General features: G+C 44.3%; 1 protein-coding gene and 1 long non-coding RNA gene across 2 annotated transcripts; both read left to right on the forward strand.

The window, feature by feature from the left end:
* Positions 1 to 2,694: 2,694 nt before the first annotated feature.
* On the forward strand, positions 2,695 to 12,384 carry LOC116855920. The gene is made up of 3 exons (XR_004380459.1): positions 2,695 to 2,742; positions 3,194 to 3,364; positions 12,264 to 12,384. It is a non-coding gene; the product is annotated as an uncharacterized LOC116855920 (long non-coding RNA).
* A 1,079-nt stretch (positions 12,385 to 13,463) lies between these two features.
* Positions 13,464 to 17,228, forward strand: SIGLECL1 (SIGLEC family like 1). Its single transcript, XM_032839045.1, has 5 exons — positions 13,464 to 13,512; positions 13,623 to 13,904; positions 14,028 to 14,133; positions 15,238 to 15,394; positions 16,472 to 17,228. The coding sequence occupies exons 1-5, from the start codon at positions 13,464 to 13,466 to the stop codon at positions 16,484 to 16,486; spliced, it is 609 nt and encodes a 202-aa protein (XP_032694936.1). The 3' UTR covers positions 16,487 to 17,228.
* The last annotated feature ends 548 nt before the right edge of the window (positions 17,229 to 17,776 follow it).

Here is a 17,776-nt window from a genome sequence, read left to right on the forward strand (position 1 = left end):
GTCTGTGACTCTTGATCTTGGAGTTCTAAGTTCAAACCCCATATTGGCTGTAGAGATTACTTAAAAATAAAATCCTTAGAAAAAATAATAAAGGAGAATTAATACCACCCCTTCTCACATTCTTCCAAAAAGATCAAAGAGAAAGGAATATTTTGTAACTCATTCAATGAGACCAAGTTTATCCTGATGCCGAAATCAGATAAAAATTGAACTTCAACAACTATCATATGATCTCCCGATATAAGGAAGTCGAGAAACAACATGGGGAGTTTGGGGGGTAGGAAAAGAATAAATGAAACAAGATGGGATCGGGAGGGAGACAAACCATAAGAGACCTTAATGTCACAAAACAAACTGAGGGTTGCTGGGGGGGGAGGGGGAGGGAGAGGGTGGTTGTGTTATGGACATTGGGGAGGGTATGTGCTATGGTGAGTGCTGTGAAATGTGTAAACCTGGTGATTCACAGACCTGTACCCCTGAGGCTAATAATACATTATATGTTAATTTAAAAAATTGAACTTCATCAGAATTGAACATTTTTGTGCTTCTAATGACACTTTTAACATTGTGAAAAGACGACCCACAGAATGAGAGAAAACATTTGCAAATCAGATATCTGAATCTGGAATTTAAGAAATAAAACAAACGAACAAACAAAGACAAAAAATACTCTCTTAAATATGGAGAACAAACTGGTGGTTGCAAGAGGAGAGGTGGTGGGGAGATGAGTGAAGTAAAGAATGGGAATTAAACTATACAGTTAAGGTGATGAGTAATGGAGTATTGTTGCTCCATTCTCTTTCAATCATCTCCATTTTAATCTTTTTATTTCAATCCTTCTGCTAACATTGGGTTTCGTTTATTCTTCTTCGTCTAGTTCCTTAATACATGAAGTTAGGCAATTTATTTGAATTGCACATATACAATTCTATATGTACTCTATAAGAGTGTGTAAGATATGTACTCTATAAGAGTACATATAGAATTGTTGAACAGCTATATTGTACTCCTAAAAATAATACCTCATTGTATGTTTGTTGAACTTCAGTTAAAAAACATAAAAATAACATTACCCCTCAGGGATGTGTAATTAAAACTACAATAAAGTATCACTACAAAAACACCAGAATGGCTAAAATTAAAGATTAGCTATTACCAGCTATTGACAAGGATGTGGAGCACTTCTAACTCACAGGTTGCTGGCGTTAAGTGTAAATTGGTTCTTCCACTTAGAAAATTCTTTGGCAGTATCTCACCAACTAAACACATGCCTAACATGAAATTTTTTTATTGCTGTTGTCCATTTAAGAAATATTTATTGGGGCACCTGGGTGGCTCAGTGGGTTAAGCCTCTGCTTTCGGCTCAGGTCATGATCTCAGGGTCCTGGGATGGAGCCCTGCATTGGGCTCTCTGCTCAGCAGGGAGCCTCCTTCCCTCCTCTCTCTCTGCCTGCCTGTCTGCCTACTTGTGATCTCTCTCTGTCAAATAAATAAATAAAAATAAAATCTTTAAAAATAAATAAATAAATAAATAAAATCTTAAAAAAAGAAAGAAAGAAAGAGGGTGCCTGGGTGGCTCAGTGTGTTAAAGCCTCTGCCTTCGGCTCAGGTCACGATCCCAGGGTTCTGGGATCGAGCCCTACATCGGGCTCTCTGCTCAAGCAGGGAGTCTGCTTCCTCCTCTCTCTCTCTCTGTGCCTGCCTCTCTGCCTACTTGTAATCTCTGTCTGTCAAATAAATAAATAAAATCTTTAAAAAAATAAAATAAAAAATAAAAAAAAGAAAGAAAAGAAATATTTATTGATAGGTACTGAGGGAGATACAAAGATGTCTCCAACACAGATTCTGCCCCAAAGGAGCTTACAGTTTGGTAGGGGAGATAGAACATGTACAAGGGAGACATGGTCAGAGCTATATTTCAGTAAGATGAATCTGATACTGCTAACATGAAACTTTGAGTTCCTGTCCCCTCAGCTTGTCCAAGATTAAATGAAAACATATCGATGAATATTAAGTATCTTCAATATTCCAAGCATGCAAGAAACCACAGTGAAAAAAGACAAAACAAAACTTTGCTCACAGTGAGCTTACCTTCTAGTGAAGGAGTCAGACCGTAAGCAAAACCGTAACTTAGTAGCAATAAGTGTTTTTGAAAATGTTCAGCGGGAGGGGAATATTCAGTGGTTAAGAACATGTTTAATGAGCAGAACTCATTAAATGGAGTTCTGAGGAACTCAGGAACTTCCTGAGTGAGGAAGGTAGTAGAGTGGTTTTCATTAGCAACATCAAGAAAAGCTTCTCTAAAAAGAAAGCCGGCATCCACATTCCCACAGCACTGCCTGATTGGTTCAAGTCCTGCTTGCGGGCTACAGCGGCTTCATTGATTGGCTGCAGCGTAAGGGCACGTGCAGCCTCTGATTGGCTGCGGAATAGGTGTGTGGTCGCTGATTGCCTTCAGGGTAGGCCTGTCCAGTCGCTGATTGGCTGTAGAATAGTCCCATCAACTGCTGATTGGCTGTAGGCTAGACACACCCATCCGAGGCGGGAGGACAGAACCAAGAGAGACTCCAGCGGCTCCACAGCCTTCCCCGCGCTGCAGAAGAAAGTCTCCTGGCGTCGCGAGCCTGTCTTGGCTTTTCTGGCAACCGTTGAGTGCGAGATTTGCGTTGGGCCTGCCCGGACTGGGCTTCCAGAAAAGCGGGGCTTCTCAGTCAGGCGGTGGGTGCCTGGTTCGGGAGTCAGGTTCGTGGGGGGTGGGGGGGGGCGACACCTTCAGGCTCCAGGGCGGCGCCTGGAGTCTGGGGGGGTTGGTCAGTCAGACTCGGCGGCCCCCTGAGAGCAGCCGCCTGCTCTTCAGTCCGTCCGTCCGTTCATGGGGCCTGACTGCCTTCCGCCTGCCACCTGGTGGGTCACCTGGTCAGCCTCAAGGGCCGCCCGGGGGCCACCAAGCGGTTGGTTGGTAATGATCACATTAGTGCCCTTAGGAGTCCACAGGTCATCCAGTTGCAGACTAGTGAATGAGTTAATCCGATAATCCGCCCGCTCCGTAGCCCGCCCTGTTAGTTCACGGCTCCCTCTGAGCCAGTCCCTTAACAAGTTAACCCCCCGGTAAGGCCCTCAGTCGTTGGTCCCGCGGTTATCCCAAGTGAAAGCCAGTTAATCGGCTTCACTGTTAGTCTTCGGTATTTTCTAGAAAATCAGCTTTCCAGTCAGCCTAAGTAGGTCGGTCGTCCAAAAGGGAGAGCTTCCCTCAGCAAGTCGGGAAAGCCCTCTGGGCCGCTGGGACTCCGCCAAGGAAACGCGCAGTCGCAAGAAAGTGTGCTGAGGCCGGTCCAGCCCGGAGCCCTTGGAACAAGAGCCGAAGGTAACCTGGAGAGGAGAAATGATGGGCCCAGGGAAGGGTAAGGGGGAGAAAAGCAGCAGGGGTGCCTGAGGAGTCATCCTGCGTGTAAAGCCCGGCAGAAAAGAGCACCAAGGAATTTGCATTTTAGAGTTGGATGGAACACTCCATCTCAAATCATAAAACCCATGGGTGTTACAGAGGAGGAAACCGACGGAAAAGCAGCAGAAAATATTTGACCAAGGTTATTCAGTGATTTACTAGCAGAGCCTGGGCCAGAACCCAGACAGGGTTCCCACGTGCAAAATGGGGTTTTAAATCGGAGAAGGGTGGGGGGTGGGCAGTGCAAAAAGGGAGCAGGTGTGGCTTTCCTCCATCTAGCTTTCTGCTCAGATGTCACTTCCTTAAAGAGGTCTTTTCTGACCACCCTATCTAAACTGTCTCCCCACTGTCCCCCATGCCATAACCCTCTATCCTACTATCCTGCATTATTTTTCTTGCATAGTACTTAATAGCTATCAAATTAGCTTGACTGCAAACTTGTTTACTGTCTGCCTTCCATACTAGAGTGAGACAGGCGCTGTCTCACTCTTGGTTACCGCCTTATCCCCATGCCTGGCATAAAGGAGGTGCTCAAAATGTTGGTTGCTGGAGGGAATGAGGGAGCGTGCCATCACTAGGGAACGGGCTTCTTGAAATTCATTAGTGGGAGCAGACTGTGTTTGGAAGTAGAGAGCCTCCGTAGAGTGGCAGGTAGTGAGGTCAGAGAAGCAAAAGGAGAGGGCTACTACGTGCAGAACTTTGACTTTTTCTGTGAGATGAGAGCCACTGGAGAGTTTTGAGCAGAGAAGGGTCAGGAGCTTGCTGAAATGTTGGTAGGTTCCCTCCAGCTGCCACTGTGGGGAGTAGAATGGACAGGGACTAAAGGTAGAGCAGCAAGGCTAGTGAGCAGGTTACTGTAGCAACCTGCTACAGGGTGAGAGAGGATGGTAGCTTGACCCAGGGTGGTCACAGTGGGCTGATTTGAAATGATGAGATTTTGAATATATATTTAAAACAGTGCCAGGACGCCTGGGTGGCTCAGTCGATGAAACGTCTGCCTTTGGCTCCGGTCATGATCCTGGGGTCCTAGGATCAGGTCCCGCATCAGGCTCCTTGTTCAGTGGGGATCCTGCTTCTCCCTCTGCCTGCCGCTCCCCCTGCTCATGCTCTCTCTCTCTCTCTCTCTGACAAATAAATAAAAAATATCTTTTAAAAAATAAAATAAAAAATAAAAGCAGTTCCAACAGGATTTTCTGACATGGCTATGGAATATGAGAGAAAAGAGAGTAGTCAAAAAGTCTCTCAGGTTTTGATTCTTGATTTCTTCCTAGGTGCAATTTCATTTGATTTAGAGATGTGTTTCCTAAGTTTGAGGTGATTGATTTTTTTTCCTTCTGAGATGAGAGTGAGGATGCTTAAACTTTAATTTTACTTGCTACCCTTACTCTGTTGCCTGTTGGCCAAAGAATGTAGGTAGTTTACACATTTTCTGCTCTCGTGAAAGCTGGTGTGTGGCAGTGCCTGGGTGGCTCGGTTGGTTGGGCATCTGCCTTCGGCTCAGGTCATGATCTCAGGGTCCTGGGACTCCCTGCTCAGTGGGGAGTCTCCTTCTCTCGCCTTCTGCCCCCCTGCTCTGCTTCTGCGCGCTCTCTCTCTAATGAATAAATAAAATCTTAAAAAGAAAAAAAGAAAGAGAGAGAGAGAGAGAAAGAAAGAAAGCCAGTTGGTATGGAGAAAGAGGAGCTTGAGTTTTAAATCTGTCTCCAACTACACTTGCTCAGTGCATTGAGAAAATCACTTATTTCTCCAACCTTCAGTTTCCTCCCTAAGACTTAATTCCTCAGAGTTTCTGGAAAATAAATGAAGACTACCCAAATGAGAACAAACAAATTACTTACTCAGAGCTTGCCGTAACAAGAGAGTCAGCCCACCAGCCCTTGCATTTGGCCAGTGACTCAAAGGCAGGCAGCATCATGGGAAAAAAAAGTTTCAGATAGGGTCAGATTAGACATTGTGATCATGGCGAAGCTGAAGTTTAGCCAGTTAGAAGTGGGGGCACCTTATGTGATTGGATTGGGAGCAGATTTGACTTTTTTTTGATTGGTTCTCAGCTGGAAGCAGGGGCAAAAAATAAGGAGCTTGGTACTCATTGACAAAGTTCTGAGTGTTCTGGGCCAGTTGCTGCAGAGACTGTGATTTGTGGACTTCCTGGACTTGTGACTGCAAAGTGAGGCTCAGGGTCATATGCGCCACATAGTTGAGGCTCAAGTGTCACATACGGTATGGCCATTGTCTGTATATTCAGTCTCTCAGGTTGCTGGGAGGAATAAATGGGATGATGTACGTGGGAAGTTGCAGGATATTAGTAGCTAAATAAATATTAGTTTAAAATATTTTGAAATTTCATTATGTCCTAATTATGCAATCCTGTCTTTGTTTTCATTTACTAAGTCATCTTTATGAAAAGAATTGGTTGTAATACATGAATGCAAACTTCTGTGGCAAACAATGCCAAAGTGTATGAAATAGAACTGACAATCCTACTTCATTTTTTCTCTAATCACTGCTCTACCCATAGGCAAGTACTGGTACCAGCATATTATGTATCTTTTCAGATCTCTGTTTGTATTTATGTTTATGTATTTATGTATTACATATGAACATATAACTTATATATGAGCATATATATTTACATGTAATACACATATATAAAGCTTTTGTATAAATGACAATGATCACATTTTCATTTACATGAAATATTTCAGACAAATAGAAAGGTGTAAAATAGTATTAGAGCATGTATCTGCTACCCAACTTAAAATTTAAAGCACTGCCTCTTGTGTCTCGTTTCCCCAAATATATTTCCCACTCAAACTTGGAAATAACTGCTACCTTGGATTTGGCATTTATCATTTTGTGTATTAACGTATTTAACCTAGCCTGAAGAAAGGTCTGGCCTTTGCCCTTGGCTTCTGGAAGATAGTCTCAAAGTCCCTAGAATGTCATGCCTGACAGGAGTGTTTTTGTTTGCCTGGAGGCATCACACTGAATAGTCCGAAAATGTGATTAGTGGCAGGGGCTAGCCACACCAGATCATGTAATATGATTTAGAATGGGGTCTTTGGATCATGTGGTATCAGCTCACCTTCACAAGGAGCTGGAGATGGAGGGTCACCTGGGTGGCTCAGTCAGTTAGGTGGCTGTCTTCAGCTCAGGTCATGATTTAGGGTCCTGGGATCGTGCCCCATGTCAGGATCCTGGCTCAGCAGGGAATCTGCTTTTCCCTCTCCCTCTGCCCCTCCCGCTGCTCATGCTCGCTCTCTCTCTCTCTCAAATAAATAAAATATTTTAAGAGAAAAAGAAGAAGGAGTTGGAGATGGAGACTTAAGATCAGCAATGGGGCAGTCAATCATGACCATATGATGAAGGACCAGCAAAACCTCTGGGCACCAGGCTTGGGTGAGCTTCTTTGGTTGTCATATTCCATGCCTATAGTCACACATCATTACCAGGAAATGTTAGTTATACTGTCCATGACTCCACAAGGAAAGGGCAGCTGGAAACTCTCTGGTTGGAACTTTCCTGGACTCAACCTATGTGATTCTTCCTTGGGCAGATTTTAATCTGAACCCTTTAGCTGCAACAAACAATAACCATGAGTGTAACAGCTTTCAGGAATTCTCTGAGTATTTCTGGTGAATTATCAAACCAAAGAGTAGTCTCAAGGACCTTAAAACTTGCAGTTGGTGTTAGAAGTGAGGGTGGTTTTAGAGACATTTGAAATCTGCAGTTGATGTCACCAGTGAGGTTATCTTTTTAGACTAGTCACCAACTTCGCAGCTGACATCAGAAATCTGATTTGTGAGAACTTGGCTCAGTGAAACGTAAGTGTTGGGCAACGCAAGCCCAAGGATGTGAAGTCAGGAGAGGATTCAACTTTCATGTCCCCAAAGTCACTTGTGGGCACGAAAATGCAACTGTTCTGCAAATAGTTACAGGAGGTTAATGTTACCAGTTTTTTAAAAAAATTATATGGATCCAACTCTGTCTGGAAGAGTTGACTTACTGGATGCATAAAGAAATTCAAAATCTCAAGAAACAAGCTAACTATACAATCTTTTGGTTATTTTTATCTGTAATAGCGAAAATGAAAGTAAAGAAAAGGGCTGGGGTGGATCCTAACACTGGGCCAAGCTTAAGCTCTGTCCAGTCTGAGCTATGGCTGCTAGCCCCACGGCTGCTATTAAAGAGAAAAGCCATGTTGAAACAACAGGTAGCAAAGAAAATTAGAGTGATTCACAGGAGAATGAAGAAAGATGAAGGGGAGGGGTCCCTGGGTGGCTCAGTCAGTTATGCATCCGGGTCTTGATTTTGGCTCAGGTATGATCTCAGGGTTGTGGGATCAAGCCCCGTGTTGGGCTCCATGCTCAGCTTGTCCCTTCCCCTCTATTCCTCCCCCCAGTCATGCAATCTCTCTCTTAAATAAATAAATAAAACCTTAAAAAAAAAAGGAAAGATGAAGGGAAGTGTCAAAGGAACTCATCCCAGTGGAGAGGGAAATCTTTATCACTTACTAAGAAATAGAGTGGACATTGATGGGGTCAAAACAAAGATCTTAGTGCAGTGCTCTTGGGAGTTTGGGTGGATGGGGTCCGGGGGGAACCCCAGATGGTCTCTCAACTTTGAAGGATCTTAGTCAAGTCATTCTATAGTTACCCTAGGTCAGAGGAATTTCAAAAGCCAGAAGGCAAATGTGACAATGGGACCCTAACTTCAAATTGCCTGAGGTGATGATTCCATTATCTAATCAAGATAAAGATTGGTAAAAAGGCCGGGGTCCCTTGGCTCCATGCCCAGCTGGAGACTCAAAGCCATAGGCACATTAGTGGTAAAATGGTCTGGAGAAGAATTTCTGGGACTCTTTAAACCAGGAAGCCCATGCATTGTGAGTCCTAGTGAGAATTATAGTTAGATTGGGAAGATACGAGAACACAAGGATTGAGGGGATTAAAATGAGGGTTTAGATGAAAAATGGAATACTTGAACAGATTTTATGTAAAGCCATTGTGTCTCCTCCTTTTTCTAAATATAAGTAGATACTGTGTCTAAAGCAGGACATGTATTATGAAACAGGAGGCATGTAAATCCTCCCTTCAACCACTTTGATAGGACATGCTAAATGGGAACCAATAAACTTGTCCAAGCTCACACAGGTTATTAATTTGAAAAATATAAGATATCTGATGAAAAAGCCATGTCAGAAGCCTAGTGTTTGATTGGTTTATTTGGATTTTGGATGACACATATTCAACATTTGGGGATATGGCTAACCCCAAACCATAAAATTACTAGAATGAAGTCTTGGAGTCCTTATGCAGACAAAAGCCAGTGAGCACCACCCAGTGGCCACTCCTGGTTGTTTTTTTTTTTTAATCAGAAAATTTCCATTTGAGAGACAACGAGCTGCTCATTGGACTTTGATTGAACCTGCCCATAAGACTAAAGGAAGTAAAATAATCCTGAAACCTAAAACACTCATGATTATCTTCGGTAATGTTGGATAAACATGCTAATTAGGAAGGCCATGCCCAGAGGAGTTCAGTAATAAAATGGAAATGGTTTATAGAGGAACATGCTACCAAGGGACTATGAGGAGGTACTCAACGTATTCACGAGCAGGTGGTCTCCCCCCCACCCTTTTTTTTACCACCTGAGGAGCTGCCAGATCCTATTGCCACTAGGGTGATAGCAGTGAATAGCTCTCGAATGACTAACAGAGCTGTTTGATTTATGGAAGGCTGTTGCAAGATGAATGGTTTCCTTTGAGTGGGAAATACTAGCAATGGTATGCTAGTAAATATTTGATAACCAGATCTCCAAAGGGAAAAAGAAGCCCTGAATTGTAGCATTGCCAACTTCCACTGTGTAGACACTCTGACCATAGACAGTTTCAGGCTACCAACTCATGATATGAAGTTAGGAAGAGATCCAATAACACACCATTATGTAGTATTTCCATCATACAAATACAATAGATGTAAATAACCTCAAGAACACAGATAACAGTGAGATGTGCTAGAAAAATTAGGCAGTAGTTTCAAGTAATTACTGCCTTTGTTTTTAATATAATTTGTGAGTTTATATAATTTAAATTATAATAATGGCTGTGTTTGACAACTGGCTTGCAGTATTCTTAAAAACTTAATAATCAGCTTTTTAAAAAAGTTGGTTTATGCAGGTTATTATTATGGATATTATTTAGAAACCAAGATATAGGTGCTAGGGATGTTTACCACTATGGATGTGTCATTGCTTCTAGGCTATTTCAATGAACAGAATATGGAACTAGAATTTGTTTTTTTTTTTTTTCTTTTTTTTTTTAATTTATTAATTAATTAATTAATTTATTTATTTATTTATTTATTTGACAGAGATCACAAGCAGGCAGAGAGGCAAGTGGAGGGCAGGGGTGGGAAGCAGGCTCCCTGCTGAGCAGAGAGCCCAATGAAGGACACAATCCCAGGACCCTGAGATCATGACCTGAGCCGAAGGCAGAGGCTTTAACCCACTGAGCCACCAAGGCGCCCCTAGAATGTGTTTTTTAAAACCAAGAGTTTGTACCAATATTGCTAATTAAATTTAAACTTTACTTTCTTCTCTTAAATTATTGTATTTTATATTATTTTTCTTTTTCATTACTATAAAAATCTTTAAAACATAAGTGGTTTCAAAATTACAATACCAATACTGATAGCTTTCTTTGTCTCCCTTAAAACCCTACAGCCAGAGGCCTATGTTCAAAGGTTACTTGAAATAGATATTCTTCCAGAATTGTTCTGTTATCATTGTTTTCATTTGTTTACTAGATCTTGTTTGTGTTCAGTTTTAGGGTTTTGCTTTCTTTTTCCCTTCTAGGTTTAAATGACCTTTCTGAACAATAAAATATCAGTATGATTGGGAAGGTTTTTTCTTTGACCAGATCCGTGTCACCTGACTACCAGGATATACATGTAAGGGAACATGGGAACTTTAATATTTATTATCTTCAGTCTCTATAGTGGAGGCAACAGGGACAATGGTGCTGGAGTACCTGTTGAGTCAGAAGCCAGCAGTGTCTGCCCCAAAGTCTTATAGACTGGGGACACATCCCCTCATCCTGCCTTTTCCAGGAATTAATGCAGAAATGAGGGACTTATGGCCCAGAGAGGGAATGGATTCGTCTATGGTCCTCCAGTGAATCAGTGACATAGCTTACATAATTGGTGTCCAAATCCTGGGCTCTTGCTCTTAAATCAATGCTTTGCCACAAAAGTGGGGGGAGGTGAGGATTGTTTCATAAAAAGTGAGACTGACATTTGAACATTTTATCAGTGACTATCAAAGCTTATCATTTTCTAAGCTCTTCTGAGGTCACAAAGGTCTGTTTGATGTAGGGCCTTGCCTTAAAGAGCTGAGTCTCAGGTAGATTCTCTTCTAAGACACTTTGTTAGTTTCCCAACAAAAGTGACCTGACCAAATGAGAGTTTGTCTTTCTCATGTAAGGAGATGGACAGAGATAGGCTGTGAGGAGCTAGTGCAGCAGTTCCACAAGGCCCTCAGGGACCATGCTCCCCAAATTGTTCTTTTTGCAAGAATGTCCTTCATGAGTGGCATTCATCCTTGTGCTTACCTCATGGCTGCCAAATGGCTGCTCGACCTCTAGTATCATACCCATATTTCAGGGAAGAAGGAGAAGGAAGTGACAAGGAAGAAGGAAATGAGAGTATCAGGAAAGGAAAACTTCCCCAGGAATCCCCAGCTCACTTCCACTAAAACAATGTCACATGCCCCATCTTAACTACAAAGGAGTCTAGACAAAGTGGTGCTTTAGCTTTCAACATTGCACCCCTAAACAAAGTTGGATTTGTTAGGAACTGAGAGCAGAGTAGGTAGATGTTGTCTGGCTGCACAAAAACAAGTAACTCTAGTAGGTGGAGAAAACGGATTCTTTCCTCATAAAACAACAAACGAAACAACTTAGTAATTCTCAAAGGGGAGAGATTTACCCACTTCTAACTGGGTGGGGAGATCAGGAAAGGCTGCATGCAGGAGATGGCACTGAACTCAGCTCTGAAATTGAAGTAGGATGTGAATGTGGATGGAGCGGAGTTGCAAGAGGAACAGCTGTGGAAGGGAGAAATCCCTGAATGATTGGAAAAGAATGATGAGGGTGAACATTGGAGAAGGCAGCATTTTCCCTTTGGCATGGAAAATGTTGGGAAAGGCACAGGGAGACAGAAAGCAAGGGTGAGGCAAATTGTGGAGAACCTCATTTACAAAACAAAGAAGTGTGGACCTTTTCTTATCAGCAGTAGGAATTCCTGTTCTTTTTCGTTTTCCCAAAGGATCTGTTAAGGCTTTTCCACCCTCTCCATCCCTCACAACACACACAGTAACTCCAGTATGTCATTCTTTCCCAACCAGCATTCCAGGCTCCTCCCTGGCCACCTGGCCACCTGGCCGGAGTTGCTCCAATCTAGGCCATTTCTCCTGGGTCCCCAGTGGGTTATTCCAAACACCCAGATTGTCCCTGCCCTTCTGAGGTACACAGCCCTTTCATGAATCCCTATTAGCTTTGAGACAGAACCCAAAGACTCTGTAAATGAGTTCCTCCCAACTGGGCTAGGACTAAGAGGGAAAGACCAGAGGGGAGAGAAGGACACGTGGCATTGGGGCCTCACAGAGGTCGTAGGGGAGCTGCCTGTCCCTTGATGCTCTTGAACGTCTCATCCCATGTGATTGCTGCTTCTGAGGGCAAACAGGCTTCCGGGATGACCAGAGATTAAAGCCTGTGGCTTGCTAAGAATACTTTCTGCTCTCCCATCCCCACATCCTCTTTCAGTTACTCATCTTCTCATCTTCTGAACCACACGGCTCTGATGTGAGAGCCAGCTGCGGCAAAGGCCCTAGCCCCTCCTCTTCCTGAGGACCACTGCTGCTGCAGATGGCAGAACCCCTGCCACAGCTGGGTGAGTGGGACAAGTGAGTTCTGGAGGTGCCTGAGGCTCCAGGACTGGGGCGGGCTGGGCTGCGGGGGTATGAGATGAGAGGACAGAAGGGTATAGGGTACCAAATAACCAATACGGACCAGATATCTGTGCACTGGGTCCTGGCAGGGCTGGGAGTGGCTGGGGTGAATAGCAGATTGGGCCAGAGAGCAGAGTTGGGAGTGAGGGTGGACACTCAGTCAAGGTGGTTGAAGAGATGAGAGCTTTAGGAACTAGAAGGCCCAGGGTTAGTCAGGTGGCCCATATCTGCTGGCCACTGTCCACAGGCATGCTTTCCCAGATGTAAAAATAATCCAGAGGACAGCAGTGGGGGAGTCCCTGCAAATTCTTCACCCCCCCAAGTGACCCAGATGAAAAGTTCAAATCAAGGGCTACTGTTTAAGAGAAAATTAGCCCTTTCTTCTAGTAACCTCAAATAACTCCAGTGGAAAAGCATGTGGAAACACTAAGAACTGATTCCTAATTGGAGACCTTGTAGAGTGTGACCATTTCTTATTAACTGACAAAATCACCAAGTGGACAATATATCCTACCTGTTCTACATAGAGTGAGGCAGGCTCAAATGTTCTTACCCAGAAAATGCCAAAGCAATCTCTGCTTAGGATGAATGCTCAATCAAAGGCAACCTGGGGCTGGGAAGAAAGAAGTCTAGAAAGGTGTTCTGTTTATTGAGTGGATAACACTTTACCATATATTCAGCTAGTAACACTGTCAACCTTAGGGCATTCATTTTTATATCCATGATAGCCAGATACAGGTTCAGTGAATACCCCTATTTTCCAAACTGGGAAAGAACAAAGAGGGGAAGTGACTTGGCCACCAGCATCCAGACAGGAGAAATTGATCACAGGTGGAGCTAGGTAGGAGCAGAGCTTGAAGGATGGAAGGAAGAGGAAAGTAGGAGCTGAGGCGGGGAAGTCTAGCCTGGGGCTGGCGGTAGGGGACAGGTAAGGAGTCAGCAGTGCAGATCCTCAGAAAGTTCCTTTGCCATTAGTCAGGTCCAGTGTTCACTTTCAGGCCAGGTGAGGAAGAGGATGAAGAGGAACTGGTCTGTGAAGCCTGACTCCTCTGGGCTTCCAGAAGGTCTTTCCAAAGTTCCTTGGGAATCACAAATAAGGAGAAGGCTGGGTCCTGGAGAAGTGGAGAAAGGAAGCCCGGAGACCTTGCTAACTGCTGACCCTCCCTCCCCACAGCACCCACCAGGCTACTCTATTCTTCTTGCTCCGCGGAGAGGACTCTACAGTGCAGCTGTTCCTTCCGTGGGATCCCCACACCCTCCGTGCAGTGGTGGATGGAAGGTTCTCTTGTGGATGAGAACAACACAGTTGGCGACCTCCAGGTGACTTCCACCATAATTGCCCCCTGGGCCAACAGCACCATCAGCTTGGCGGAGAAGCCAAAAATGAGCATGAAGCTTCTCTGTAAGGGGAAGAACCAAAATGGAACCCAGGCTTTGAGCATCCTACTGATACCAAGTGAGGATAGAGGAGGCCCAGTGGCTGTGTGAGGAAGAGTGAAATGGGGGGGGGGAGAAGAACTTTGACTCCAATTCCAAGGTCTCAGGAGAGAAGCCTTTCTCACAAGCTCTCTTTTTCCAGGAAAGAGTCCTTCATCCAGCAAGACCTTCATTAATGGGATGATCCAGGGCATTGTCTACGGAGCCATTGCAACTGCATTGATGTTCCTCTGCCTCTCCCCACTCATGTGAGTACCAGGGATAAAATTCTACCTGGCAGGCCCTGCAAGGCTGCCATGGAGAGGGAAAGACAGGACCCTTGCCCCCAAGGAGCTTAGAGTCTGACAAGGGAAGAGGGCAACAAAATGGTCACCACAGTCCAGGACCATCAGGACAATGCTGAGCCACATATAGGTCCCAGAGACAGAGGTTTTCAGCAAGTTTCATAAAGGAGAAAGTAAAGCAGGAAGTAGCAGCCCTGGAGAAGGCAGCGGAATCCCCAGGGTACTGTCTGAAGTGGGCCTAGGGGGGTTGAGTACTCATTTATTTGGTGGAAAGTAGTATATGTGTATCCCAGAGAAACATTTGAGGAATTGCCAGTGTCTTTGTGCAATGTCAGGTACATTGAGAGTGATTGGAAATGGCTAAAAATGAAGTTGAAAAGGCTTCTTGATGTTAGTTCATAAAGACTCTTGAAAGTTGGCTAAATGTATTGGCTAGAAGCCCAGAATGAGAAGGGCAGAGTTCCCAGAGGTCAGGCCAGGGAGTCTGGCAGGGGGGCCTCTGGCCAGTCCGAGTGTCTTGGACTCAATCCTTAGTTGAGAGCCATGGAACAGTGCTAAAGTGGGAAGGAAAGCTCCTAGGGGAAGGTGTCTGCACAGAAACCAAAGAGCAGGGGCACAGAGGCATGAAGCCAGGCTGGAAGTTTTTGCCATAGACTACACAGCAGAGAGCCAGGTTTGAGCCAGGCAAGTGATGAGGGGCAGTCAAAGAGATGGGACTTGGGACTGACTGACTATAAGGGGTGAAAAGGGAAAGGCGCAAAGCAGCAGGGCAAACTGGGGAGCTATTTTTAAAGTGTAATCAGCTGGACTTAAAGACCAATAACAATCCTTTACAGTTTGCAAAGCCCTTTTATAGCTGACCTCATCTGAGCCCCACAGCCTGACAAATAAGGTCTCCCCATCCTACAGGGGATAAAACCAATTCCCGGAGAAGCTGTATGGCTTGCCCTCGATAACACAACAAGCCAGTGTGTCACTGAGGCTCTAAACCAGAACTTCTGGTCAAGACTGGAGCCCATTGTGGGGCAGAAAGCCAGAACTAACCGGGGGGGGCTGTCACTTCCTTAGAATGAAATATATCAGAATGAAGCTGACAAAGGAAGTTGCAGCAATCAAAGCAGAAAACAACCCTACAGTCAGACCAAGCCAAGAAGCCAAGATGCCTCTGAAGCCTAAAGAGCCAGAAAAATCCACAATCAGCCCATCTTCAGAGAACCAAATATTGGTGGGTATCCATTGTGTCTGGAATCTAGTCTATCAGAATGATGGCAATAAGACTCACAAAGAGAGGCACATACAGTGTTTAAAGGAACTATCATCCTCAATCCTACAGGGCATCTAGAATACCAGAATGTGCTACCAGATCATCTTAGAGATGATGAAAGGAAGAAGGATGAAAATTAAGAGAAATAGAAACTAATTAGAATCAGCAATGTACACACACACACACACACACACACACACACACACACCCCTTCACACTGAATCCATATTGAGAAGGGGGTCAAAAGAGCCAACAGTGGTTGTGGCATCAGAGTAGAAATCACAGGCTTTGGTCTCTTGAGTGTTTGGCAGGCTGTGGTCAACACAGTCTGTAGATGCCACAGACCCAAGTTAGCCAGAAGTGCTTGAAGACCAGCCCAAAACCAAGGTACTCCTAAAGCCAAGGTACTCTCAAAGCCAAGGTACTCTTTCATTTACCTTGGACCCCATATCCTCAGCAGGGCTTGGAAGAGACAGGCCTCACTGTTATTTACCATTTATAAGTCTTTGGGATCAGAAATGCCCTGCTGCCCTCCTTACACTCTGCACTAGGAACTCATGTTCCTTTGTGGATAAACCATGCATCTTAAATTCCAACAAAATGTCCTGCAGTATCTCCTAACCTCCATGTTGGGCAATGCTGGAGTCTTGGAAATGGGTGAGACCTAGGCCCTGCCCTCAGAGAACAATCAGGCTAGTAGGAAGGCAGCCTTACAGTAACAGGGCTGAGAGGGGGTTATGGTTGCCCAGAGGAAGGAGGGACTAACCCTACCTTGGGAAGTCAGGCAGAACCTCCCAGAGGAGTCTGAGGAACTCTGGGTGGGCTCCTGGTGCTGGGAATGCACATGGAGGACCAGCAGGAGAAGACAGGGTTGCAGACTCCAGCCATGAGATTCTGAGAAAAGGTAAAGCCAGTGCTTGCTCCACATTACTGTAATTCTGTGCTCAAAGAGAGAGACAGGAAATTTCCTTTTTAAGATTTGGATACCTCACCTCTAGACCTGTTCCAACATCCTTCTTTCTTTGCCCTGCTCTGTAGCATCCCTTACCCTAAACTTCCAGAAAAAGGAAAATAAACTGGAACTGATGACACCTGTGAAGACTACATGCCTACCTGGAGTCCCCACTGTCCATGGAATTATCACAGTCTACAGAATTCTCAGCAGCCCCAGAAACCCTGGAGTCTATGACAATCCCAAAGATCCCTAAAGCCCCACCTGTCCCTCACACTGGTTCTCCATTGAATAGGGTTACTTTGGGACCTGGTCTTAGAACATTTGACAGCAAACTCTATGATTTGCTGTTCAGGTTAACTAGAAGAAATATTCTCTGGCCTGGGATGGTGTCAAAGGAAGGGAAAATTAATGTGAGACCATGGTCCACCGAAAAGTAGCTTTTGAGCCCCTACTGTATGCCCAGAACCTACTGTATGCTCAGGCTTTAGACCCATCATACATGGATTGAATACCAACTTCAGGGCTTAGTGGCTATATGTCTTTGGATAAGACCTTTCACCACTGCCCTGAGAGATACATGGGTAGAGAGTGAGTGAAAGGTGGTGTCCAGAGGTAGAGGTGGAGAAAAGACACAAAGTGAGTCCAAGGGCCTAGATGGAGTCTATGCACTGGAGCTTAGATGGAAGGCTGAGTTCCTGAGGTCGCTGAATGCTAAGATAAGGCATTGGAGCTTTATCTGGTAGGATCTTAATCCTGACTCCCTTAGAATGTAAGTTCCACAAGAACAGGGATTTTGTCTTGTTTTCTGCTTGTACCAGCAGCACCTAGAATGGTTCCTAAAATATAACAGACTCTCAAAATTGTTTGTTGGATAATTGAGTGAATGAATGGAGGGGTGGATGGGTGGATTATAAGCTGTTGCAAGGTTTGAAGCAAAGTAGTGGCCGGATTTGCAATGATGTGGATGGAAGTAGAGGGTACTATACTAAGTGAAATAAGTCAGTCAGAGAAAGACAAATACCATATGATTTCATTCATATGTGGAATTTAAGAAACAAAACAGATGAACATAGGGGAAGGGAAGGAAAAAATAAAATGAAAGTTGAGAGGGATGCAAATCATAAGAGACTGAACTCTAGCAAACAGCATTGCTGGAGGGAAGGTTGGTTGGAGAAATGGTAATTGGGTAATGGACATTAAGGAGGACACTGATATAATGAGCACTGGGGTTATATGCAACTAATGAATCACTAAATTCTCCCATTGAAACTAGAAAAAAAAAAGTAGTGGCCAGATACATAGTGAAAGATCATTCTAGGAGTAGTTATTGAAGATGTACTTAGAAGAAGACTGAAGGCAAAGAGACCACTTAAAAGGTCAGTGGAATA

Source organism: Lontra canadensis, unplaced genomic scaffold (assembly GCF_010015895.1).
Source record: "Lontra canadensis isolate GAN:19392208 unplaced genomic scaffold, GSC_riverotter_1.0 scaffold107, whole genome shotgun sequence".
Classification (NCBI taxonomy): domain Eukaryota; kingdom Metazoa; phylum Chordata; class Mammalia; order Carnivora; family Mustelidae; genus Lontra; species Lontra canadensis.

Excerpts from the sequence above, each read along its gene's own strand:
- SIGLECL1 (XM_032839045.1), top strand. The coding sequence starts at position 13,464 with ATGAAGAGGAACTGGTCTGTGAAGCCTGACTCCTCTGGGCTTCCAGAA. Across the intron at positions 13,513-13,622 it reads CTCCTCTGGGCTTCCAGAAG|CACCCACCAGGCTACTCTAT; the intron begins GTCTTTCCAAAG and ends CCCTCCCCACAG. Across the intron at positions 14,134-15,237 it reads CTCTGCCTCTCCCCACTCAT|AATGAAATATATCAGAATGA; the intron begins GTGAGTACCAGG and ends TCACTTCCTTAG.